The following is a 24954-nucleotide window of genomic DNA, read 5'->3' on the forward strand; positions in this document are numbered from 1 at the left end:
GGTTATTGGATGAAAATTGCGGGGTATGATTTACACGTGATGTAGCCGCTAGGGTCGTAATAATGGTATTAGGCATATATGTGTTTTTTCAAACCCCGCTTTCCTCTAGCTAGGGTATATAGCAGCTCTCTGTTTTTAAACCATTCTAACTTATTGCTAATGTCATTGCAAGTCATTTCTAAGTAAGACCGTCGCAGAAATCCTCGTCATATCACACAAGACGCGAAAATGGACCCTTTGACTGCCCTCGGCCTCGCGGCAGCCGTGGTGCAATTCGTCGGCTTTGCTTCTCACCTGGTCTCCAAGACCAAAGACATTCAGGAATCCGTAACTGGGCAAAGCGAGCAAGCAGCGACCCTAGAGACAGTCTACACCCAGCTACAGGATCTAAGCTCTCGGCTGGAGCTGTCTTCAAGACGTGATCCAAAACTCGAATTAGTCGAAGGGTCGACCGACCTCGTGAAGCATGTCTTCGCCATCAACGACTTGTCACGGATTTGTGAAGGCGACTGCCAGAGGCTTCTGGATATCGTGCGCAAGCTCAAGGTAGTTGGTGATTCAAGTCGCCGATGGCAGAGCTTCAGAGTTGCCTTGAAAACGTTCTGGAAGGGTAACGAAATTACCGACCTGGAGCAGCGACTACACAACACGCAGACAACCCTGACGCTCCACGTATGCTCGCTGACAAGGTATGTTAATCGGTGATTAGTATAGATCTATCCAAACTAATCTGAAATGCTTTCCGTCAGTTACTGGCACCATAACTTCGACCGGCATCTCAGAGAACTTCGCAATGAGAGCCAGCGACTGAATGCGCAACAATCGGGGAGGCTCGACAGAATCGCTAGGATACTTGGAGAGCTGAGTGAGCGGGTCGCAGTGAGCAGATCGTCACCGATGCCCAATCTGCTTAGTTCGTCAGACATTGCAGGCCTGGAGGATCAGATGGCGCAGTTATCGCTGTTCAAGGCGGCCGCGGCTAAGGAGCACCTGATCCTCAAGTCGCTCAGCTTCAACAGCCGACCCATCCGGTATAGCTCGATTCCGGAAGCCCACAACCGCACGTTTGAATGGGTGTTTGAGGGCCATCAGTCAAGAAGCAAGGGGGACACGGCGACTGGTGGCCTGCTTACGTGGCTAAGAGAAGGGGACGGCTTCTTTTGGGTGTCGGGGAAGCCCGGTTCGGGCAAGTCGACATTCATGAAATTCGTGGCAGATCATCCAAGCACCTTGGCTTCCCTTACGCGCTGGGCATCTCACAGGCGTATAGTCCTGGCAAGTCATTACTTCTGGAGCGCCGGCACGCCGATGCAGAAGTCTCAGAAGGGCCTCCTACAATCGCTTCTGTACGACATCTTCCGGCAGCTCCCAGATCTCATCGAGTCGGCTTGCATCGAGCGGTGGCAGAAGACCGTAGAACAGCTTAGCTACGAACCGTGGCTTGTACCGGAGCTACAACGCGTCTTCAAAAGAATCGCCAGCCACGACGTGACTGCCAAGTTCTGCTTCCTCATCGACGGTCTCGACGAGTTCGAAGGTGACCACCTCGACTTTTGCCGCAGCCTCCACGACCTCGCGCAGTCGCCTCATGTAAAGTTCTGTGTCTCAAGCCGGGCATGGAACGTCTTCGAGGACTCATTCGGTCGGGTTGGTGCGTCGAAGCTGTACATTCATGAGCTGACCCGCAACGATATTCGCAGTTATACCGAGCGGCGGCTCCTAGACCACCCCCGATGGAAGGAACTCGAAACTGAGGTTTCCGACGCCACATGGCTAATTGAAGAGATTACTGAACGAGCAGCTGGCGTGTTTCTCTGGGTCTTCCTGGCCACCGGGCAGTTACGCAACGGCCTGACTGAGTACGACACCTTCTCTGACATGCAACGCCGGCTTGAGAGCATCCCTGCCGACCTGGAGGCCTTTTTCAAACAGATTCTCCAGTCGGTAGAGCCATTCTATCACGAGAAGATGGCTTCGACGCTACAAGTTGCTCTAGAAGCTAGGGAGCCTGCGCCTGTGGCGATCTACGGGTTTCATGACGCTGAGTATGAGAATAAGGAATATGCTCTTGAGCTTCCGTTGCGAGCGTTGAGCATAGAAGAGGCCGCTACCAAGCGGAAACAGATAACCCGCCAACTGAATGGGCGTTGCCGTGGACTCCTCGAAGTCAATCTCCTCAGTCAGCGTGTAGAATTTCTCCATCGGAGCGTCATGGACTTTCTGAGAACAAGAGACATGAGCAAGTTCTTGTCAGAAACAGCTCCCCGCAACTTCGATGCGAACCTTTCCCTCCTTCGAGGATACACGGCCTATATCAAAAGCACTGATTTCCCGGAATTCGTCGACCGGACAGCTTTTGCCCAGTTTACCAGCTCGTCTCTCATATCAGCTCTAGAAGAAGCTGTGATCCAAGCACGTGAGCTCGAGAAGACCACGGAAGCCTATCTGCTCCTCGACGAACTTGATCGATGTATTCCTGAGATGCATAGAAAGGGACAGGCAAGGCTAAACGTGTGGGGGAATCCGTCCAATCCAGTCGCGGTCTTTTTCCGGGAGCTGATAGTCAAGAACTGCCTGGTCGATTACCTCAGCCGAACACTACCAAGCCAGCCCAATTATTTCATTGATTTCGAGAAGCCGGTTTTGACATCCGTGATAGAGTCACTCATGATACACTGCACGTCTTCACGGCAGTTTGGCGAAAATGTCGAAATGCTCGAATGTCTATTGGAGAATGGCTGTAATCCCAATGCCATTTATCACGACATTACTAGAACCAAGGACCGAACACGAACGCCGTGGAAAGATCTTACAGATTTGTTATCAATGCCTGCCAATTATTATTCTCCGGTATACACTAGTTCTAGTTTTAGACAGACTGCTATGAAAGATGGGCGGCCCTCAATGCTCATGCTCAAGTATGGAGCAAATTCAAATGCCTGGGAAGCAGGGTACCAGACAGGAGTGGATAGCAGACAGGTATTAACAAGTAGGAAGTCACCATGGGTTTGGAATGTAGAGTATCAGAGATATTATAATAGCGCGACTCAGGAATGGGAAGAGTTATAATAATAATAGGCTTAGTAATGCATGACAAGGCATTGGTATATTTATCTGTTAGTGCATTAGATCGCTATCCCTCTTAAGGACGTAAGTTCTGGATGAGCCAGCCTACTGATACAGTATATGTTTTTCCAAGCGACTCAATATCCACTTGGGACCTAGCTGACTTTATTAGTCACAGCTAACTATCTTAAGGAAGTATATTAAATAGATTACAACGAGGCTGTGTTCAAGTGGATCGAGGACACGACTTGGGCAATTGCTAATGCCACCCAGAAGGCTGGACTGTATAATCCTTTCACTCATAAAGGAGATGCAGCTGGATTTCAACATATTTACGATAGCTATGGTAAAGAAAATAAACAGAAGCTGCTTCAGATTTCTCGCAAGTATGATCCCTCTCGGATCTTCTAGAAGAATTGGACTATAAAATCGGTCGCCGCTTATAAGACCGTAAGGGATTGAATAAAGGGTTATGCATATAGCCTAGGCACCAGAAAAGAAGGATTTCATTCCCAAAACTAAGAAAGTGTAACAGCTGATACAGCTATTCGATCGGTTGCAAGATGATTTGAGTTCGGCCGTTGATCTTGGCATCAATATACGCCTTTCCAGCTCCGTTCGCAGTGACAGATCCTCCAGTGCTGACAGAGTACTGCTTACCAGGAATCAACCGCTCAAGCCCAAGCTTGAAGACTCCAGCCTCCTTTCCGTTGTACACAACCAAATCGAGCTTCTTTCCATCCTCGCTATACGCCTTAGCAACCAGAACTTCCGGGAAAGGTGCCTCCTCAAGGATAGGTCCACTCAAAGCCTCCTTAGAAGGTCCGTGAAGCGTAGCATTGGCCAAGTCACGCTGCTTGACAAGGCGCGCCATCAGGGCAATCACCTGTGTAGTAGCCGAAAGACCCTTGTTGCGAAGAGATCCTGTCTTGGTGGCTTCGACGGGGAAGTAGACATTGTCGAGCTGTTCGAGAGCCTCCTTGCGGATCTTCTCGTCGCCGAACTCAGCGGCTGTTGCGGCGATGAAGGCGCGGAGGGGACCCTCCCCGGCGCGGTAGTTACCAGGATCCATCTTGTCGGCGCCCTTGAGGTCTCTTACAACGAGTTCGCCCTTGCTGTCGTACTTGATGAATTCTTTGCGGATCATGGCCCAGTTGCGGTGGGCGAGGTGGGGGAGGTATGCGGTCAGGAGCATGGCGTTGATGCAGTCGGTGAGGGTTCCGCAGAGACCAGGAAGCTGGGCGCAGTGTGTTAGCTGGCTGGAATGATAAGATTGTGGCGATGCGGGATGTTCTTACTGTAAGACCTGTGAATTCACTGCGGATGGGGAGGATACGACCATCACACTCGGTGAATTCCTCCTCGAGAGAACGTTCAAAGCGGTTCCTGAGTTTCTCTCCGCAATCTCGACCAAGAATACGATCAGAGATGACGAGACCAGCCATACCAGTGAGACTAAACAAAGGATAAGCATCTACATCTTTAGGCTCCGTCGGGAGGTAATGTCTGTGACATACTTGCAAAGAGAGTAAGTCCAGTTGGGCTCGCAGGGATACAGGCAGTAGGGGTTGTCGGTCATGTTCTCATGAAGAGCATCAGCAAGCCCCTCAAAGTTGGTCTTGTAGTGTTTGCCGTCGTCGATAACAAACTCGAGCGCGTTCTTCTTATGATAGCGGCGATCGCCAGAGGCTTGCTCGTACAGACCGATAGCGGAGCTGAGGTATCCAGTAACCATCTATGTCTAGTTAGTGGTGTGGCAGCAGCGCAGCTTTCACGAGTCATGACTTACGATATTGTCCTTCTTGATCGGATCCCAGTCGCTGAGGGTAAACCTGCCAAAGATTGACTCCCACTTCCAGTAGCTAGATGAACATTAGAACAATGGTCGCAGAAGCGGGGAGGTGATGAAAGACTAACCTCATGATTCGCTTCTGGAGACTCTTCTCGATGCAGTTCTGAGAAGCCTTGGAAAGATAGCCATGGAAGCCAGGAGCGTAATGACACTGGTACAAGCTGAGAACATCAACAACACCATAGAGCTGGTATCGAACAGCGCCGGTCTGGAACTGATCAATGACATCGTGGAAGCTAAAGTCGTCTTGGGGACTAAGTCCACGCTCGAGCATGTGCTGCACATGGCGAAGAGTATCGAGAGAGAGCTCACGGGAACCTGGTGCAGGTGCAAGCGTAGCATTGGCAAGCTGCTCCTCAACTGCTTGCACAAGGTACTTATTACGCTCCTGCGCCTTGGAGTATCCAGCAGCATTGAGAGAGCGAGCATTGCTCATAAGCCAGAAGATACCAGTGTGGCAGAAGATGGCCCACAGGATGGCAGAGGGTTCGAATAGAGAGTCGGTGGCGAGGTAGCCAGCTGCGAAACTAGAGCCTACCCATAGACCAATGGGGAAAGCGATTCCGCCCATGGCGAACCAGACAAAAATGGTGACGGGGATCAAGACCAGAGTAGCCAGGAACGCAGCGGTTGATGTAAGAGTGGCGACTGCGGTGAAGCCTGCGCCTGGGAAGAGGAAGCTCAGTGCAGCTGCACGGTAAGACGTGTTCTCGAGATTGTAAAAGGCCCAGAGCCCGGAAAGAGATAGTGCAAAGTACTGGTAGAGGGTTCGTCGCTGGTGATATTTCTTGACTAGCCCTCGACCAGCGTTTGCAGGGATGAGGACGTCTGATAGCATGTTAGTGAGATATCGCGTACTTTGTTGGAAGAGATCGTACCCTGGACTGTCCAGTGGCCCCAGCCAAAGTCACCAACAGCTTCAGTTTTGTGCTCAACTACATTGGCCATAGCTTGAACAGCGGTGGTGTGGCCATTAGACTTGGAGAAGCCATTGGCTTCCTTTGGCTTGATGGAAACATGAGACGGAAGCTCTGTGACCTCATGCTCATGATTGCCATTGGTGGCCGGAAGTATCTTGGAGAGCTAAATTAATCGTCAATGAATTAGTCTGTAACAGAGAAAGATGGTAACAAATACCGTGACAGTCGACATTTTTCACTTGTTGTTTTGCGAAATGAATGCTTGAGTCGTTTTCTGGATTAGTGTCGAATTGATTGATCTTGTTGAAAGCTGTTGATAATTATTCTTTTAACTCCTTTCTCTTTGGGTCATTTGCGGTCCGGTCTCCGATGCGGGGCCCCGGATGTTGATGAACTCAAATACAGTCTTTGCGGGGAGCCTGGAAAATCAACTGACTTAGCTCAGACCCTCCAGAGCCACAACCGTTCCTCCGGGTGGGGGTTTCGTGAACTCAGGAAGAGTCGGTCAGGCGGACCGCCATGGTCATGGTCAGCCGATTCTGTATGAGCCATAATAGTTGACTTTCTTTGAATGCACCTCACGAGCTCATCACCTGGCGCAAAGAACTTCTTCCTCGACTTGTTTATCATACTGTCTTTGTGTAGAAATAGACTCACGTTTTCACTGCCAACATAGTAATATCGCCTATCATCGCAATGGACTCCATACAATCCACCACTGCAATTGTTGCTCTTGCCCCTCAAGATGGCAAGAGGAATTGGAAGCTTCAGCAACTCCAGCTACCAGAGCCTGATGAAACTGAAGCTATGGTGGAAATGGTTGCTTCGGGAGTCTGCCATACTGACCTGGGCTGTGGAACCGACCCTGATGGAACGCCAGGATTTCCTGTTCCTCCGTACCCACGGGTTTTGGGTCATGAAGGTATGCTATAAATGTCCTGATATCAAACTTATCTGACCATATAAGGCGCTGGTTACGTTCGGGCTGTCGGCTCAAAGGTCACCAAGGTCAAGCCTGGCGATGCCGTTCTCCTGTCTTTTGCGTTCTGCAGGCAATGCCACAACTGCAAATTCGGCGCTCCTGGCTATTGCCACGAATTTACTGCTCTCAACTTCTCAGGCTCACGGGAGGCTTTTCGGATTTCGAAGCCTGCCTCTCAGAAGGTCGGGGGTTCTTTCTTTGGACAGTCGAGCTTTGCGAAGCTCACGCGTGTCCAAGAGACATCGCTTGTGAATGTTACCGACTTGATTACACACCCGGAGGACTTGAAGTTGTTTGCACCTTTGGGTTGCGGTATACAGGCAAGGTCATGCGATGATGAGATGTGTTTAAGAGAGCTAATATGGGTTTGATAGACCGGCTCAGGCACTATCACCGAACTGGCAGCCGCGAAACCGGATGACAAGGTTGCCATTATGGGCTTGGGTGGCGTTGGTCTGGCGGCCATTATGGTACATCTAGCTAACCCCATTATAATGAGAAAGCTAACATGGGAGCAGGGTGCGAAACTCAGAGGTTGCAAAACCATCATCGGCATCGATCGAGTCCCCGCAAGAATCGAGATGGCAAAACGACTGGGAGCGACACACGGCATAGACACATCATCGGTCGCCAATCTCGGTGATGAAGTTCGCAAGATAACAGATGGCTCAGGGAGTACAGTCACTGTTGACGCAACAGGTGTAATGCCCTTGATCCAGCAAGGTCTTGACTTCACCGCCAACCAGGGTAAGATGGTTCTTCTTGGTGTTGCACCAATGACAGCTGGCTTGGAGATCTCGGTTGTTCCCTTCATGGTTGTAAGTATCTCGTAGCGCGGTATTGAGTTTAATGGCTAACACTCTAGCAGACGGGCAAGCAGCTCATGGGTAGTATGGAAGGCGGTGTGCTCCCTGAGGATGTAAGTCCCTCACCATCCAGAGGTAGTGTAGTTGGGAAGCTAATCTTTGAGGTAGTACATTCCTCGCATGATACGGTGGTTCCAGAAGGGGCAGTTTCCGATAGAGCGTCTTATCAAGTTTTATCCTGTAAGTCAAATCGTGAATCACCATTGTCATACTTTCAGAAGGCTAATATGTCACAGGTTGAGGAGTTTGAAAAGGCGATTCATGATATGGAGAACGGTTCTACAATTAAACCTGTCTTGATTTGGTAAGCTATGTGTATTGGAGATACTTGGGCATATATGGGGAGGCGTTGCTTGTATCTAAACACTGGTAAAACCAGCATTATACTAGTTACTGTTTTTTTTCCCCGTGCATCCTTCCGTAGCCTACAATGTTGTTCAACACAATCACGCTCTGGCACAATATCAGCCTGCGAGGCCTTGTATCATTTTATTTACCTAAATATTAGTGGACTCAAGTTTCATGTCATCGGCAGCAATCAGCTGTAGTGTAGATGGTTCAATTCAATGAGACTCGTACCGCAGTACAAGCCAATCCCACTCTGGACTCCGGAGGACTCGTTCAAGTCAGAGCTGCCCACTATAGAACTTTTACAACAGAGTCGTACCAATCCATATCGCAAACCTAGGGAGATGATCGAATTCTGGGGCACTGTAATGCACCCCCAAGCTTTCTCACTCCACGGTCCGTCGATTCGGATATGTGATCAAAAGAATCCCTGCTCGTTCTGGGCAAATAATCCATGCTACCCCGCGTACCCCGCGTATGATACACACCAGGCAGCGTCGGTCCGGAAACTAATGCGGCCCATTCCAAGAAGCTCTTTGTCCGGCATCACGACGGTTGCGCCCATCCGATCCATGATTTACCGACAGGACCGAAATTCCGATCCATGGTGTCGCGGAGAAGACGTCAGCATTTTACACGACAATATCGTATGTTCAGATTTGCCGGCCAGCTAAGATAATGACAACTCCCTAGCATAAAGCCTTCAAACCCTGTCTATCATATACATACAATCATAACCTACTACTTCTACCGTCAATACCACAGCCACGAGCCTATGTCTCCTTCACTATGACGAAGCCCTCGATTAACAGTAGTGATCCCGAAGTGGGTCACCATGAAGCTCTTGAAGCTATCCGATCAGCACCCAGTATCTCCATGAGCCCCGAGCTCTTTGAGAAGCTCTATCTTACGCCCCCGAATGCTGTCAAGGGAGATCTGACGAGCACGTTTGGTAACCCGACGCCGCTGTTAGTTGCATTTTTCGATGACTGCTCGACGAGCACAGCTGATGAAGATTATAGAGCGCTCGCGGGATTCTTGCTGGCTTTGATGCCTCTGTCCTGTGACTTGATGGGTTGGCGCGGTGCTAGCCACTTTGGCGCAGCTTCCATGTAAGTTAATCGCCCCCCTGTAAGCTAAGATGGTAATGATATGCTGATGCCTTGAAGCCCTGTCTACTTCTTTGAGGGCGGTGTCCTCATGGTCATCAGCGGGATCATGGAGTGGATTCTTGGCAACAGCTTTCCTTCTTGTGTCTTTACAAGCTTTGGCTTTTTCTATCTCTCATTCGGTGGAATCCTTCATCCATCCTTCGCTGCATATTCTTCATATGCACCTGCTGACGCAAAATCACCTGATGAGGGAATGGCTACCAAGGGCTTTAATGCCAGCTTAGGTAAGTCGTCCTGACCTAACTTTTTATCTCACCATTCCCTGATAGGCACTGACACCATTGGGGAAGGCTTCTTCCTACTGGCTATGACAATACTGTCGATCGTATATCTCATCTGCGCCTTACGTACGAATGTCGTCTTCGTTGTAATCTTTGCTACTCTTGTGCCAGCTCTCCTGTGCCTCCTTGGAGCATTCTGGGCTTGGGCGGATGACTATACTGGGAACACATTGCTGGCTCAACGGCTATGCGTGGTAGGTTCTGTGATGCAACGCTGCCGCATCTAGTGTGTATTTACTAACCCGCCACAGGGTGCCGGCGCACTACTCTTTGTGACATCGTTTGCCGGATGGTATATCCTGCTCGCTATCTTACTTGCCATTGTCGACTTCCCGATTCAGATTCCGGTCGGTGATCTATCTTCTGTCATCAAAGGGAAGAGTGAGAGGGAAATGCGTTTGGGGAAATAAAGAGACAGCTGAAGTACTCGTCGCGGTTCAACAAACAACAGTGTGTCAGCCCTCCGCGGAACCCTCTTCTGGACGCAAACAGATGATGGCAAGTGAGGATTGGATGGAAATTATGACTGAGGAGTAGACTACCTAGATTAGTATAACGGATTGAAGGAAATTCATGCGTTACAGAGGAGAAAGTCTATCGTGCAGCGTAGGAGATAGAAAAGTCTCTCATTGTTCTAAATTGGATGTCGGCAACGAGATTTAGGAACTGTAAATATGTCCATGGGGATCAGTTTGAGTTCCAGATTACCATGTATTATCTGATGTAGTTACCTCTCTACCTAGAACAAGAAATCAAAAACTTGAAGGCGCACCACCATTTCGTTAGCAAGCCCCATCCGACTTCCTCGAAATACCACAAAAAACAAATCTGCACCAAGCACACAATTAACTGCACCCCAGAAATGAGATTGTACAAAGTTCAAATTATAATTCTAGTGAATCAATACAGCCCATCAGCTCATAACATAAGATCTCATGGTGTGCCGCGCTCCATTTATGCCTTCAACCCCTGACAGCTCAAACGACCGTGGCGTCATGTTCACATCAAAGTTGAAGAATGAAGGCGAGTTCATGTTGACAGAAAATTGACCATCGCCGGGACTGATTGATCTTGTTCTTGAGCTGCCACACATGGAGCCGTAATCCACCATGGACCATAGAACCGTTTCCAGATCAGGTGATATGTCGAAGACGGCATGTGGATCAATCATCCTTTCGAAATCTTCAGAATAGGTATTGAAGTTGAGGAGTTGAGTGTGCTACGAGAGTCAGTTATGTCTGCACGGTTGCTGAGCGTTCAACTTACCATCTTGGCCGCGTGGTCCCAGAAATGGCCCATCTTGTCTAAGATTTCTAGGGAGTGCTGTCCAGATTCCAAAAGCTGTTGAGATGGAACTTGTCCCATGCTCTTTTTACCATGGATAAACATGGAGAGAATACTACCAGCAACACAAGTCGAGTAAGCGTAGAATGAAGCATCGACATGACAGCCCGCCTCTTGCGCACGGTGCAACAGAGACGGGATCTTGGAAGCATGATCACAGCACGCTTCATAGGTTCTGGATAGGAAGCTCGCTGGTGCCTTCACTTTCAAATTTTGTAGACGCAAAGCCAGGAGGAACGGGTGGCCGATGAGACAGTGGCAGAGATGGAAGACGATACGAGCAAATACGGCGTGTCCAACAACCTGGTGGTCCGGCGTTCCAAGGGGAAGTTTGTTCTGAGATATGATGTCTTCGATGGGGACCTCTTCAACTTGCAGATGCTGCTCGATCAGCAGGAGGAAGGAGTTGATAGCTGCAAACTCTGATCTCGAGTCCCATGGTAAAGTGTCGTCTATCTCACGTTGATGAAGGACGTATCTGGCACATCGTCCAAGAGCTGAAGCGACGAGGATGGCGAGGGTGAAGTATCCACGGATCTCACCAAGATCAGCGTCCCAGTTCAAAAGCCTATGGAGAGTGGGGGTTTGTTTCCAAGTGCCGGTTCTGAATACTTCCTCTTCGCATGGCAGTTGGACATGGCAATCCTCATCGGCGATGGCTGGTGGACGCGCTCGCCCGCAAGATACGAGTTTATCGAGAAGGTAGACAGACCAAAAGACGCGTCTTCGCTCTTCCTGTTCGACGATAGGGAGCATGGGATTCGGTTCGTTCATGAGTTGTAGATCTTGGCAGATGCGTACTGCAAGGCCAATCTTTAACCACCCAGAGCTTGTTCGACCAGCTTGTAAAGGATCAGCCAAGTTTTACTTTTTTGGACTGCCTTCGGACTCACCGGTAAAGTCAATAATGGCGAGGATGTTAGTAGTCTGCGCTACGTGAAAATTGGGTTCATTCTCAACAGTTAAATGGTCGCTTAACACGCATAACCAAGCTTGTCTCGCATATCCCTCCATCGCGTCGTGGGTGCGGCCTGAGAAGTATTCGTGATTTGAGAATCGCACTGAAGACGCGAGGATGGCAAATGTGAGACACTTTGGTAAGAGCATGAAACTGAAAAGCTGCCTGTAGTGCTCTTCTTGGAAGTAGGCGTACGGTTGATTGTGGACATGGGTGAAATAGGTATCGACGAGATGCTGCACTACATCGTCTGGTGGCATCGTGCTGAAGGGCCTGCTTTATGGTTAACGACTGCGATGTGTTATTGGAGAGTATATTTATGAGGACGCACGGCGTGAGGGCATCGGTCTGATCTGGTGATGAAGATACTGCGTTCGAGAGCCGACGATGACCGTCCGAGCCATTGTCTAGGTATGTTGTTGAGCGAGGCTGCGTCGGAGAAGCAGAGATGTCGCATTGTTGCGTTGCAAATGATTGATTGAAGTCAAACCTGCAGTTTATTACTCTCAGTGAGCAAGTTTCTTGGTAACAGTGTGTTGCGCAGCCACGCCTACCTTTGTTCCTGGCCTTCCTGTTCACTCAGCTTAGCCAATTGGGCTTCAATCGTGCTCAATCTCTGCAAGAGGTCCGGCTATTATCAAGTCAGTCATGGAATCGTCACGCAACAATTAGCCCAAGCAATGCAGGTCATACATGACCAAACTGAGGAGCCAGCGCTGCAAGCGGGTTCACAGTCACAGAAGCCATCGTCGCTGAGTATGCCTCATATTGGCACGCGCGATTGACACGTCGGCAATTGTTGCATCGCGGCTTATCTCCCGAACATTTCGTTTTCCTCTGTCTGTGAATTGTCTCTACATCAGTATCGTACTTCAAAGACGTTCGCTGCGAAGGTGAGAGTTGGACGATTTGGTGGTGTAACATGACGGACCGAGAGATCCATCAGAAACTGGAGAACACTGGACCCATACCGACAGCTGGTACAAGCTTGCCGAATACGGCGTATACCGCTACTGGTCGCAGGGGCATGAGCTTGTGAGTGAGCCTGTGGCTCGACGCTGGACGATGGTGCTGCTGACATTGCTCTGGAGTAGGCAGCATGCGGTCCGAATTGCGGGATGAGAAGGAAGATAACGAAGTGTATCCAACATACATTCGCCCTCCTAACCTACGTACCTCTCCTTGCGCTATCTGCCGGGCTGCCCGTGACACGGAACTTGGCCTGGGGAATCACCCATTACCTTACCGAGCGGGGTAAGGGAGCTCGCTAACGCATTAGGTTCATCATGCTGGCACTCTCTGCTTTGTTTGCCTTGCTGATCGCTTCCAGTGGAGACCTACCCCGGAATCACGGGGTCGCTAAGGTATAACAGGGAACGGACTCAATGGCTGGAAGTTTATTATCCTTGGTATTATGTAACGCTGATGTCGCAACGACCCCGCATGGCTGAAATCAGCACATGTCCGCGTTTCCGTAATGTCCAGGTCCAGGGTAAGCCATTCTCTCTGAACAACAACAGAAGATATTTATCAGATTGCCAGAGCAGATAAATACTATATCTATGCTAGTGATAATTATAACTATAAGTCACTCCTCTTTTATATAAATTACTTACTAGTTATCTTGAAGACTTCCTTTAATTACCTGTGCTTAACATTATTTCTTGACCTTTCTAGTTAAGATAAAATATATTTATAACTAGATATCTTTAGCTGTATAAGACACTTGATTCTTTACCTGTCAATTATTTAAACATTCCAGGCCATTTCTTCTATAAGGACGATTTAGTTCTTAAGCTGTTAAGAAGTTTGTTATATGTTTAACATCTGATAGTCCTTGTTGTTTCCCCGCCTGCCCCGCTTGCGGTCCGTGGTCCGCACTCCGTAGTCTCAGACTGATACCCGTGCCATAATAGCTAATACCTAACCACTACCGCCCGACACTCACTCCACCAATCTACCCATGCTATAGGTTAAGTCATTCTACCTAGATTACAACACACAATGGCTTGTTGTTATATTGCTGCCTTCTGCATTAGCCAACTGGTCAAAGTCTATCAATTTCTTGACGTCGACGATGCCATACGATATAACGAAGACGAGCCCGAATTACCCTACCCTACCAGCAAATCCACCAATGGTGAAGACATCAAAGGCGACAAACGTAATGCTTCTCTTGTTTTGTCGCTGTCAGGACTTACCTGCTCAGCTTGCTCAAGTGCTGTCGAGTCAGCATTGAGAAGCCATCCCGATGTGGACCAAGTACGTGTCTCGTTGGCGCTGCAACAGGTCATTTTGATTGGGAAGACCGCGAGTTTTGACACTCAGTCAATTACGAGACTCGTTACTGATCTGGGATATGGCGTTGAGCTTGGACCGCGATCGCCCCAGGAGGTAATCCGCGTTCTCAAGTCCAAAGAAGAGATTGCCAGGCTCAAATCAAGTCTATCCAGTCTGGCTGGGTGCGCAACAGTCAATCAGACGATTGCCTTCCTTATCTCGATTGGACAAGGCCGCATACCATCGATTATTCTTTTCACAGCTCACCTGCTGTGTGCAGCACTTATGCTGTTTGCACAATGGCAGTATATATCGTGGATTCACAAGGATGGCTGGAAAGTGATTTGTCGCGGGCAACCCAACATGAATACTCTGGTCTCGTCCTCGATTTCCCTTGGCACCTTTATCTCGTTCATTGATTTGTTGGAATATGGAACTACCGGTGCAAACTCATATTACACGACCGTCATTGGCTTGGCTCTTGTGGTGGTTGCTGGCAGATATATCGAACTTATGTCAAGGCGGACGACTTCCGAGGATCTACTGAGAGTTTATAAGCCGCTTACACAAAACAATTATATAAGGCTTCACTCTACTGGAAAGGTATGAATCCCCCATTTACCAAGAGTTGGAAGTTACACTTGCTGATCGGCTACAGCTTGTCCCTCAGAGTTATCTCGCAGCCGACGATCAGATTATCATCCCACCTTATTCTATCATCCCATGCGACTGCTACGTAGCAGAGGGAACATCTTCCATCAACCAAGCCCTTATCACAGGAGAAGCACTGCCGGTCCGGAAATCTGTGGGGGACTTTCTCCTGGGAGGAACACGAAACTTGGGTAAGAAGCTGGTTGCTGTTGTCGACAAAGAACAGGGAAATTCATTTTACTCCCAGCTTGTCCATGGTACTGTTGAGGCAGCAGGCTCAAAGGACGAAGACAATCGCACAGTTGATATGGTAATGAAATACTTGGTAGGGTTTGTCATGTCATTGGCAGTCGTTGTTCCCCTCAAGGAGATCTGCACATGTGCTGAATCGCTGAGTTATGAGGCGATTCGAGTTGCGATGGCTAGGGCGATGACAATACTTACATGCGCATGCCCTTGCGCCTTGGGATTGGCCATTCCCTCAGCAGTAGTTGCAGCAGTAGGTGAGTTACCTACGATAGGAATGCCGGATTTTTTGGCTGAGATTCTAACAAATTTCTCCTCACAGGCATAGCAAGCCAAAACGGTCTTCTCATCACAAGCGGTTACAACACCATCCAGAAACTCAGCAGCACGCAGTCCATCGTGTTCGATAAGACTGGGACTCTGACACGAGCTGTGCTAGATATCACGGACGTCGAAACCACAGAAGCATGGAAGAAGCCAATCACAGAGTTTTGGACTTATATCTGTGCTGTTGAGGAGGGCAGTGTCACGAGTCACCCGCTCGGTAGAGCCATATTTACTGCTGGAGTGAGTCATCTCGATAGGCCTTGGTCAGAAACTAAAGCGCTTGTCGAGTCGCGAAACATTGCAAGTGAGTCAGGTAAAGGTGTTTCGGGAGAAGTCTCTATAGGCCAAGAGCCCTGGCGACGTGTTGATATTGGAAGCATGCGGTACTTGTTGTCCTGTGGCGTGTCTGATCTCCCAGTGGTATCTGAAGGACAAGACAGCGTGATAGCAGTATACGTAGCTGTTGATAGGAAGTTTGCTGGAACATTCTATGTGACGGTAATGTAACCCGAGGCATGCACTTCGCCTACTAACATTTGTAGGATGCTGTGAGAGACGATGCAGAGAAGACCATCCAACGGCTCCACGAACAGGGCTATGCAACGCATCTGGTAGCTATCTGACATATATGCAAGGAGACACTTTACTGACGTCCGTAGTTGACTGGCGACATGCCTCAGTCCGCAAATCGCATTTCCCAGCAGTTGAAGATACCGGTGCTCGCGTCTGAAGCAACACCCCAAGACAAACTGGATTTCGTCAAGAGGCTACAAAAGGATCGAAAAGCTGTTGCAATGGTAGATAAGACCCTCGTGCCTATAGATAGTCACACTGACAATATCCTTAGGTTGGTGATGGATTGAACGATGGCTTGAGCTTAGCAGCAGCCGACGTTGGTATAGCTCTTTATCACGACGTCGCTACCCCCACAGTTGGTGCAACGGTTTTCATCCTCAATTCAAGGCTGGAATCTATACCGTTATTGCTCAAAATCGCAGGACTAACCATGAAGCAAATCCGATATAATTTGGTATGGATCGTTGGCTATAACGCTCTCGCGCTGAGCATGGCTTCTGGCCTCTTCTCTCCGTTTGGCATTGTCTTAACACCGTGAGTGAAAGATTCAAACTCTAATAGATAGTGCTGACCGAGCTTGTGTAGACCACTCGCCGCTGCGTGTATGTCGTTCTCGTCAATCTTTTTGACGCTGAACGGGTTTTGGTTACGGAATAGGCTAGCTACGGTTTTCAAAATGGAGGAATAGATAGTTATACAATAATAGTATAGAGCTGTGAGCCCATCACTTTGATTGCAGAAAAACACCTTATAATAAGCCGAACTTTCTCGTGATACTTGTGCGCATAGAGACCTTGTGGAAATCGACTAAGACACGTTCTTCAACCATGAGTTTGACATTTGCCCAGCATGTCTTAGCCGTCGGTTAAGGACTTCGGCACCTCCACATTAACGGACCGTAGCGTCGGACTGAAAAGGAGCTAGTCCATATCTGCAAAGTCTCCACGGTCCGGTCGTAAGAGTCGTTGCATAAGTGACAGTATCAAATGGGCGTTGCTTCAGCAAAATCACAGTTAATTGCTATATCGATTATTGCTTCATCGCTCCTAGCCAACCAAAAAACTCCAAGAATCGCCAAAATGACCAAGCCTAGCATCAACTTCAAAGGTGGCTTTGTCCAAATCATTGATGGGCAAAGCGCCCCCACCAAAGAAACTCGGCATGGATTGAACCCTGCAAACCTACAGGAGATGGACAAAGTCCCTGTAGCAACTCAACAGGACCTTGATCGCGCAGTCGCAGCAGCAAAAAAGGCCTTCAAGGCATGGAGCAAGACTCCTTACGAGGAGCGTCGAGAAACTGTTCTTGCTTTTGCTGATGCTGTTGATACTCATCGTGATGAGTTTCAAGCTCTCCTCACAGCTGAACAGGGGAAGCCGGTAGGCACAGCGAGCGCTAAGCATGATGGTTATGAAACTAATGCCGTTAGGTCCCTCAAGCTGCGTATGAAACTGACGCTGCTATCGAATGGATGCGTGGCATGGCTCTGATTCCCCTTCCTGAGGATGTTCTCGAGGACACTGAGCAACGCACTATCATTAGCCGTTACACGCCTATCGGAGTCGTTGCAGCTCTTGTTCCCTGGAACTTTCCTCTCTTGCTTGCCACGGGCAAGATTGCCCCGGCACTATTGACTGGAAACGTCATTATTGTAAAGCCATCGTAAGTGCCGTTGCCGGAGGATTCCTGGTTGAGATTACTGATGAGCCTACAGCCCTTTCACGCCCTATGGCGGTCTTAAGCTGGTAGAGCTCGCGCAGCAATTTTTCCCACCTGGCGTGGTTCAATCGCTGAGTGGTGATGATAAACTTGGGCCTTGGATGACTAGCCATCCTGGCGTTGATAAGATCAGCTTCACGGGCTCGACGGCGACGGGCAAGGCTGTTCTTCGAAGCGCCAGCTCCACACTGAAGCGCGTGACCTTGGAACTGTAAGCCTTCTATACTTTTCCATGTTCTTTGTAATTGCTAACACGGTCAGCGGTGGCAATGATCCAGCTATCATATTTCCAGACGTCGATATTGACAAAGTTGCTGAGAAAGTAGCCTTCTTCGCATTCCTCAACTCAGGTCAGATCTGCCTCAATCTCAAGCGAATCTTTGTGCACCAGAGCATTTATCTCCAGTTCAAAGAAGCACTTGTCAAACATGTCAAGAGCTACACTTTGGGCGATGGGTCCAAAGAAGGTGTAACACATGGCCCGCTGCAGAATGCTCCTCAGTTCAAGCGCGTGAAAGGCTTCTTTGAAGATATTGAGAAGGAGGGTTGGAATGTCGCTGTGGGCGGCAAGATTGAGTCCTCTGAGGGGTATTTCGTTAACCCTACTATCATCGATGTGCCCCCGGAGACATCCCGCATTGTCGTAGAAGAGCCATTTGGTAAGATTAAAGCACTCGACATAACCTCAACTTAGACTAACAATTAATTTCAGGACCGATCGTGCCACTTCTCACGTGGAGTAGTGAGGAAGAGGTAATTGAGCGTGCAAACGATACGACTATGGGACTTGGAGCCTCGATCTGGTGCAATGACATTCGTCGCGCTCACCGCATTGCGCGAGAGATTCAGGCCGGCAATGTCTGGGTCAATACGCATTTTGACTTGACTCCAATGGCGGCTTTTGGGGGTCACAAAGAGAGTGGTATTGGAACTGAGTGGGGAGCCAATGGCCTCAAGGGCTTTTGTAACGTTCAGACCTTGTTCCTGAACAAGAATGTCGTGTCGTAGTGATTAGGCTTGTATGCAGCATTTTGCCCCATGTTGAGCTTATTTGATCTCATTCTCTGGTCGATTCTTCCGGATTATCTTTGTTTGACTCAGTGGAACGGGATCGCATCAATTAATCTCTGAGTATACGTAAGAAATGGTCCAAGGACAATCTCCGGCAATTGAGATCTCCTTAAACACCATGATCCCTAATCTATGCTCACGAAGTATACTGAACTCGTCAGACTCAGAGTCAAAGGCTGTTCTGAAATAAAATGATAAAGCGTCGTTGTAATGCTGCAAGTCTGACTTCGAAAGGAGGTGGCAGATCAAGAAACGCTTCAAACAAAGACTCTACACGGGCTCTTGCACTGCTTAGCAGCCTAAACCCTCTGGGCAGGGGCACTGGAAGGACCCGGCTAATGAGTCCCCGCTCGGTCCGATGCTCGGGTCCGCTATCCTAAGTTCGTCATGTGCCGTAACTCTGTTCCGGACAACGGCTGATAAAGCGTTCAAGACGCGAGTGTGTACGGTGTCTTAGTGTCATCATGCAGCAAAACTTCCTTATTTTGTTTTCGTCCAGCAGTCTTGATAAAAAGTCACCGCCAGTAATGAAAGATGGTCTCTGTTATCTTCCCAATCATGAGACACAGGCCCTTCTCTTCTTGTCTTGGGGTGATTACCTTCATGGGCATATCCCGTCTATTTATCCCACGTCTTACTTCGGCTATATCCTACTCAACGTCCGCGCAGTCGATATGGTCTAACCCACATGAATCCGTACCTTTCATCACTCAAGCTCCGAGGCTCTCTATCGTTCAAGGTCCCACTGCTCCTCCACTCTGGAACAGAACCCTTGGAAGTCTGGTCAAAGAGCAAGCTAAGAGACGTGGTAAAAGGACTGCACTTACTGTACCGTGGCAAAACACCAGACTCACATATGAGGACCTCGAGTATCGCAGCTCTGTTGCCGCAAAAGCCCTCCTTCACGCAGGCTTGAGGTGTGGCGATGCTGTTGGGATATTTGCTGGCAATCGCTTTGAGTATATTGAGTTGTTTCTGGCATCTGCTAGAATTGGGTGTCCTTTCGTGGTGTTTAACACGACAAACTCACCTCATGAGCTATGCTCAGCTGTGGCTCGAAGCGGTCAGTCAACCAAACTCATCGAACATACAGAGCTCTGATATTGTTCCGCAGACTGCAAAGCGCTGTTTATTGCATCTTCCATTGGATCTATCAACACGGATGATCATGTATATCAGGTTGCCACGACAGCAGAAGTCGGCGCCTCTCTGGAGCAGCTTATTATGTTCGACAGATCTGCTTCGCGGGAGCTCTTTAATTGTCATAGATACGAGGACTTCCTGAATGACGGAATTAACGGATCTATAACAGACGAGCAACTTGAACGCGCTGAGACTATTGTTCAACCCTCGGATGTATTGAACATGCAATTTACTTCTGGTGAGAAAATGCCTTTTAAATACATCGCTCTTCGATTCGCTTTGCAGCCTCTGACAGGCTTTCAGGTACTACTGGCCTTCCGAAAGTCTCTGTGCTCACACACAAGTAAGACACTCATGCCAGTCAAGCCACCCTCAATCTCCTGACAATCCCTTCTAGCAACTTGATCAATGATGGAAAATACGTGGGACATGCCATGAGACTTACCCAAGAAGATGTCATATGCTGTCCACCGCCCCTATTCCACTGCTTCGGCCTGGTCATGGGATTTCTCGCATCCTTCACCCATGGCAGTACTATCGTGTTTCCCTCAGACAGATTCAACGCGAGGCAAACTCTCGATGCAGTTGAGGCAGAGAAGGCTACTGCACTACTCGGTGTCCCCACAATGTTCATGTCAGAGCTAGAACAGATGGAATCACAGCCTCGGAGAATCACGACCGTGCGTACTGGTCTCGTTGCTGGCTCGCCTGTGTCGCCTAGCCTGATGGATGAATTGAGAGCCAAGATGAATGTCCAGGGAATGCTTATTGCGTATGGAATGACGGAGACGAGTCCCGTGACCTTCATCACTTCCCTAGACGACCCAGATGACAGAATGCTGACTAGTCTTGGTCGTGTTCTTCCCCATACCGCAGCCAAGATAGTCGACACCAATGGAAACGTGCTTCCTATCGGGGAACGCGGGGAGATCTGTACGAGCGGGTTTGCCTTGCAAAAGGGATACTACAAAGACGAGATCAAGACACTGGAAGTAATGAGACGGGATGAGAATGGCGTGTTGTGGATGCATACTGGTGACGAGGGATACTTGGACGAACGAGGTTACGGTTTCATCACTGGCCGTATCAAAGACCTGATTATCCGCGGCGGTGAGAATCTGTCGCCCAGCGAAATTGAGAACCAGCTTCTCCGTCATCCAGAAATCAGAGAAGCTTGCGTGGTGGCAGTCAAGGATAGGATCCACGGCGAAGTAGTCGCAGCCTTCTTACAAGCGTGCTCACCAGAGAAGAGACCATCAGATGGAGATATTAGGGATTGGGTTTTGCAGGATCTGAGCCCAGTCAAAGTTCCGGCTTTTATCTTCTGGCTTGGTCACGATGGCGTGGATGCTGAGTTGCCCAAGACGGGAAGTGGAAAGTATCAGAAGCATATCATTCGCGATATCGCGGACCGGCTAGCAAGAAAATCAAGCACGACAGAGGATTGAATAGCGGCGATCTCGATGATTTGAATGCTCCAGGTCTGTTAATATATTACTTTCTTGTTTTTGCACCCTACTCAGCCTCTCTAAAGATTGCTTTGTTGCGTCTGCGATCAAGATCGATGTCTAAGTTGTGGGCTAGAAGTGTTATTTGCAGTTGAGACTTGTGGCTGAGAGCTTATTCCGGCAGAGAGAACCTAGATCAAGACATATCGCATTGATAAAGCGCCCTTATTCTGCTGATATCAAAACCGCTACCGTTCTGGCCAACATTAATTATTGCATAGAGAGTGCAATGACCAGGGCGTTTAAAGTAATGTCAATTACTATTCCCCGGAGCACTCCTCTTTTTTAACATCTAGGTAAGGAGCCATAATTTACTTCTGTTATAGATTTATGGACATGATTATGAAAAGTGGCATAAATGTAGCCTATATATGTTAGCGAGATCAATTTCTATCAGTTAATAATATCCCAAGTTACTGCCTGCTTACCAATCATCCAAGACTCTTTCTTTATCCAGCATCTTAACGGCCTCGAACACCTCTGGAAGTCTGCTGTTTTTATGAAAGGTTGCAAGCTTAGTCCGAGCATATACCTGTGCAGGCTCCTGGACTAAAGGTGACGCTGCTACTGCTGATAAGGGCCATACAAGCCACCGCACTAGCGTCTGGCTCAGATAGGACCGAGACGCTAGGCTCTGGAAGAAATGCACGCTGCAGAGGATATCTACAGCGACCTTGTCCGCGTTTGATTTCGTGTAGTCGAGAAGGTTGAGTCTATTCTGTTGGAGGGTGTCTGTGCTATCATCGACCGTCACATTGCAGACGGTGAGAGTGGTGGCGGAACGGTGTATCCATTTGCTGATGAATAACTTCATCACGCGCAGGATGTTCCAATACCGGGCTGACTGAGGGGTTGGATACTTGTGAGTAATGCCATTAAATGCACAGTCTGGGGCTTCAGCTATCGGCATCACCTCGTAGGGAAAGAGTGTAGATGCTTGATCTAGCAGGCAGTCTATCTGCGACAACAACAGGCATCCCTGAGCCACGACAACCTCGGGTGCTAACGTGTCCTCTGTGTTTGTCGATGTTAACTTAACGAGGAGAAGAGACATGGAGTCCAGAACCGCGCCAAGGTCGACTACTAGAGAGTTTTCGCCGGTAAAGTTACTCAACCGTGTCCGCATTTCCGATACAATTGCAGGCACAGGAACACGGCGCTGCGCACATGATGCGTATGTATGGTTACTGACGTCAGAAAATAGGGCACGGCCCAGGGCCGAGTCGAACTGACGGGGTCCTCGGAGCTTGACGAGTTGGACGGCGCCATCTACATGGGATGTCCAGTTGTTCAACGAGTCACGGCGGTGGAAGGCAATAGCCTCGAAAAGAGCCAAGAGGAGCACCGAGGCAAGAGTGCTGTCATTGGCCGCTTGCTGCGGCAATGACAAGGCTGCGTTGATGTTCTGAATGGCCGCAAGGTAGTTCTTGCGAGCGAGGGTCATCAGCGACGGTTCCATGAGTTCGTAGGATAGCATGGCTAGTGCAGGCGCAAGCATCGCCGGTGACTTGAGAAGCTCAGTTGGGCAGTCAAAGGCTATAACTGATAAGAACTCCAAGGACGCGGTTGGCGCGTACATAGACAAGAAGAATGCAGTCCCAGCATCTTGCGGTGACAAGGCTAAACTAGTACCCAGAGTCAATATGGCACCGCGGCGAATAGCTTCAGCCTTTATGAAACGATGAGTCGGGGATGTGGCGGACATAGAAGATGAGTCATCGATGTTTCGAGACCCAGTCGAGATCGGTACCTCAAACAGTGTTTTGGGGGGTTTTAGCTCTCGACGCGTCGTCCTCTTCCCCAATCTGGCACGCGCCTTGTCAAGAACTTGGCTGGTTTGATCCCTGACGATAATAGCTTTTGGATCTCGGTACCCAGGACAGGGGATGTGCTTCCTGATGCACTGGCCACACGCGGGCTGCTTCTTGTCACACTGTGAAGTTGAATGAGACTTGATTTCGTTTTCAGGATTTCAAGTAGTTCAGGTCTAACTCACCTTGCCTCGCTTTTTCTTGCACGAGTGGCAAGCAGTAGACGGCCGGCCGCAGTACGTCATAGTGAACAAAGATAGTGCCCTAATAAATTGTGTGTAGTTGTGAGATGCTTGACGATGGCCTGAGCCTAGGACGGACCCTGCATTGCATTTGTCGAGAAGGTCGTTGTCATTTGCAGCGACTACACGTAATCGCAATAGATCCACCCAGAAGCCGAAGTCCGAGAGAGTGGGGACGCTATTTCTTCTCACTGCATACTCAAATTGGCCTAGTCTAGTACCTGTTGTTTTGCACCTAGACGAAGTAAGGAGATGGCAAGAGAAAGCAGTCGCGGTCAAGAGACATATAAATTACTTGATTCGCTGCCATCGCGGACAAAACTTTTTCTATATCTCGACAGTCATAGACACACTTCTTTACCCGTCTTATACTTATTCATGGTGCGTGGTAGGCTACTACACAGACTTACAGGAACTACATCATGGTTCTGGATTCGTGGTCAATCGTTGCCATTGTTCAGCTAGCCGCTTACATCCCAGCAATTTGTCTCGCTATCTACATATGCAATCTCCATGGCTTCAGCAAAAGTTCAGGGTTTGTGGTAACTTGATGCGGCACGGCATGTTGCAAGAGCTGACTCTAGAACAGATGGTACTATACGGTCACCCTGTCTGTCTGTCGCATAGTTGGAGCTGCTTGTCAGCTTATCTCCATCGACAACAAATCTACAGGTCTCCTGGAGGCTGTGATGATCCTCAACCATATCGGCCTGGTCCCCTTGATGCTGTCGACTCTAGGGATGTTGTCGAGGTTGTACGTATTCTACGTGGATGTCAGTTTGTATTTACTCTCGTCGCTAACGTTTGCCTTGTGTCAAATATAGAGCCGACGTCATCAATGCCCAGTTGACCGACCCAGCTATCTCGATTAGGTACTTCCGGTTGATGCAATTGATTATGCTGCTTGGAGCCGTGTTTGGAATCATTGGTGTCGAGAGCAAATCATCAAGCGGCACCTCTCCCTCTGCTTGGTCATACGCTGGCGTTCTCTGCTATGCAGCAGGGTTTTGTTTGCTGGTAGGAATTCTGGCCAAATCAATATCGGTCGTACGCCTGGCGCCTACGAGAGAGCGTATCCTCGTACCAGCCGTCGGCCTCGCTCTCCCGCTCGTATTTGTTCGGCTGTTGTACCAGATTTTGTTGGTGTTTGTCCATTCGGGGCATTTCGTGTTGATCAAAGGATCGGTACTTGTCTTTGTCTTCATGTGTGTTGTGGAGGAGTTTCTTGTTGTCTGTATCTTTCTATTAGTCGGACTGAGGCTCGAAAGACTCGACGAGTGCCAACAGGGACCTATCTTGTCGCGCAAACGGGATCGGCGTCGAGGCCGGCGTCATTACAGGCGCGGCGACTCTGATCCGCCACTGTAGAACTTATAATGAGGTCAGCTCTCGAAGGTAGAGAGGAGCCAAAGGAGTAATAGAGAATAAGTGTAGGGGGGTTAAGAAGTAAGAATTAATACAAAAAGAGTGAAAAAGGAAAGCTTGCAACTTAAGAGGTATTTTATTCAAAGTAAAAATCATGATAAGTCGGGTTGATCTTATCAAGCTACCTAAATCATACAGTAGGGTCAGTCTGGCCAATCAGAGAGGG

At 48.9% G+C, this 24954-nt stretch overlaps 10 protein-coding genes across 10 annotated transcripts; 7 read left to right on the top strand and 3 right to left on the bottom strand.

Moving 5' to 3' along the window:
• Window positions 1-228: 228 nt before the first annotated feature.
• Window positions 229-3069, top strand: FVEG_10964 (hypothetical protein; the record flags this gene model as incomplete). Its single annotated transcript, XM_018900127.1, has 2 exons — window positions 229-689; window positions 750-3069. 2 exons carry the CDS (start codon window positions 229-231, stop codon window positions 3067-3069), a joined length of 2781 nt encoding a protein of 926 aa, XP_018758347.1.
• A 541-nt stretch (window positions 3070-3610) lies between these two features.
• Window positions 3611-6070, bottom strand: FVEG_10965 (hypothetical protein; the record flags this gene model as incomplete). The annotated part of the gene is made up of 7 exons (XM_018900128.1): window positions 3611-4303; window positions 4365-4521; window positions 4584-4801; window positions 4856-4928; window positions 4984-5746; window positions 5797-6001; window positions 6056-6070. 7 exons carry the CDS (start codon window positions 6068-6070, stop codon window positions 3611-3613), a joined length of 2124 nt encoding a protein of 707 aa, XP_018758348.1.
• Window positions 6071-6534: 464 nt separating this feature from the next.
• On the top strand, window positions 6535-7994 carry FVEG_10966 (hypothetical protein; the record flags this gene model as incomplete). Its single annotated transcript, XM_018900129.1, has 7 exons — window positions 6535-6760; window positions 6806-7165; window positions 7205-7290; window positions 7339-7638; window positions 7689-7739; window positions 7795-7866; window positions 7923-7994. 7 exons carry the CDS (start codon window positions 6535-6537, stop codon window positions 7992-7994), a joined length of 1167 nt encoding a protein of 388 aa, XP_018758349.1.
• Window positions 7995-8823: 829 nt separating this feature from the next.
• Window positions 8824-9897, top strand: FVEG_16935 (hypothetical protein; the record flags this gene model as incomplete). The annotated part of the gene is made up of 5 exons (XM_018906169.1): window positions 8824-9002; window positions 9057-9146; window positions 9204-9430; window positions 9497-9681; window positions 9739-9897. 5 exons carry the CDS (start codon window positions 8824-8826, stop codon window positions 9895-9897), a joined length of 840 nt encoding a protein of 279 aa, XP_018758350.1.
• Window positions 9898-10400: 503 nt separating this feature from the next.
• On the bottom strand, window positions 10401-12578 carry FVEG_10969 (hypothetical protein; the record flags this gene model as incomplete). The annotated part of the gene is made up of 6 exons (XM_018900130.1): window positions 12483-12578; window positions 12344-12420; window positions 12121-12279; window positions 11725-12062; window positions 10754-11673; window positions 10401-10706 (listed from the first exon to the last, which is right to left on the bottom strand). Exons 1-6 carry the CDS (start codon window positions 12534-12536, stop codon window positions 10401-10403), a joined length of 1854 nt encoding a protein of 617 aa, XP_018758351.1. The 5' UTR covers window positions 12537-12578.
• Window positions 12579-13793: 1215 nt separating this feature from the next.
• On the top strand, window positions 13794-16557 carry FVEG_10970 (hypothetical protein; the record flags this gene model as incomplete). The annotated part of the gene is made up of 7 exons (XM_018900131.1): window positions 13794-14672; window positions 14728-15223; window positions 15289-15791; window positions 15836-15904; window positions 15953-16090; window positions 16141-16403; window positions 16455-16557. The coding sequence occupies 7 exons, from the start codon at window positions 13794-13796 to the stop codon at window positions 16555-16557; spliced, it is 2451 nt and encodes an 816-aa protein (XP_018758352.1).
• Window positions 16558-16948: 391 nt separating this feature from the next.
• FVEG_10971 (aldehyde dehydrogenase (NAD+)) lies at window positions 16949-18596 on the top strand (the record flags this gene model as incomplete). Its single annotated transcript, XM_018900132.1, has 5 exons — window positions 16949-17248; window positions 17299-17531; window positions 17584-17799; window positions 17850-18247; window positions 18301-18596. 5 exons carry the CDS (start codon window positions 16949-16951, stop codon window positions 18594-18596), a joined length of 1443 nt encoding a protein of 480 aa, XP_018758353.1.
• A 666-nt stretch (window positions 18597-19262) lies between these two features.
• On the top strand, window positions 19263-21250 carry FVEG_10972 (hypothetical protein; the record flags this gene model as incomplete). The annotated part of the gene is made up of 4 exons (XM_018900133.1): window positions 19263-19722; window positions 19774-20040; window positions 20106-20145; window positions 20200-21250. 4 exons carry the CDS (start codon window positions 19263-19265, stop codon window positions 21248-21250), a joined length of 1818 nt encoding a protein of 605 aa, XP_018758354.1.
• Window positions 21251-21602: 352 nt separating this feature from the next.
• FVEG_10973 (hypothetical protein) lies at window positions 21603-23366 on the bottom strand (the record flags this gene model as incomplete). Its single annotated transcript, XM_018900134.1, has 3 exons — window positions 21603-21675; window positions 21739-23243; window positions 23307-23366. 3 exons carry the CDS (start codon window positions 23364-23366, stop codon window positions 21651-21653), a joined length of 1590 nt encoding a protein of 529 aa, XP_018758355.1. The 3' UTR covers window positions 21603-21650.
• A 419-nt stretch (window positions 23367-23785) lies between these two features.
• On the top strand, window positions 23786-24762 carry FVEG_16936 (hypothetical protein; the record flags this gene model as incomplete). The annotated part of the gene is made up of 4 exons (XM_018906170.1): window positions 23786-23898; window positions 23953-24117; window positions 24188-24568; window positions 24732-24762. The coding sequence occupies 4 exons, from the start codon at window positions 23786-23788 to the stop codon at window positions 24760-24762; spliced, it is 690 nt and encodes a 229-aa protein (XP_018758356.1).
• Between the last annotated feature and the right edge of the window lie 192 nt (window positions 24763-24954).

The sequence above is a fragment of the Fusarium verticillioides genome, chromosome 9 (assembly GCF_000149555.1).
Source record: "Fusarium verticillioides 7600 chromosome 9, whole genome shotgun sequence".
In the NCBI taxonomy this organism is placed as follows: domain Eukaryota; kingdom Fungi; phylum Ascomycota; class Sordariomycetes; order Hypocreales; family Nectriaceae; genus Fusarium; species Fusarium verticillioides.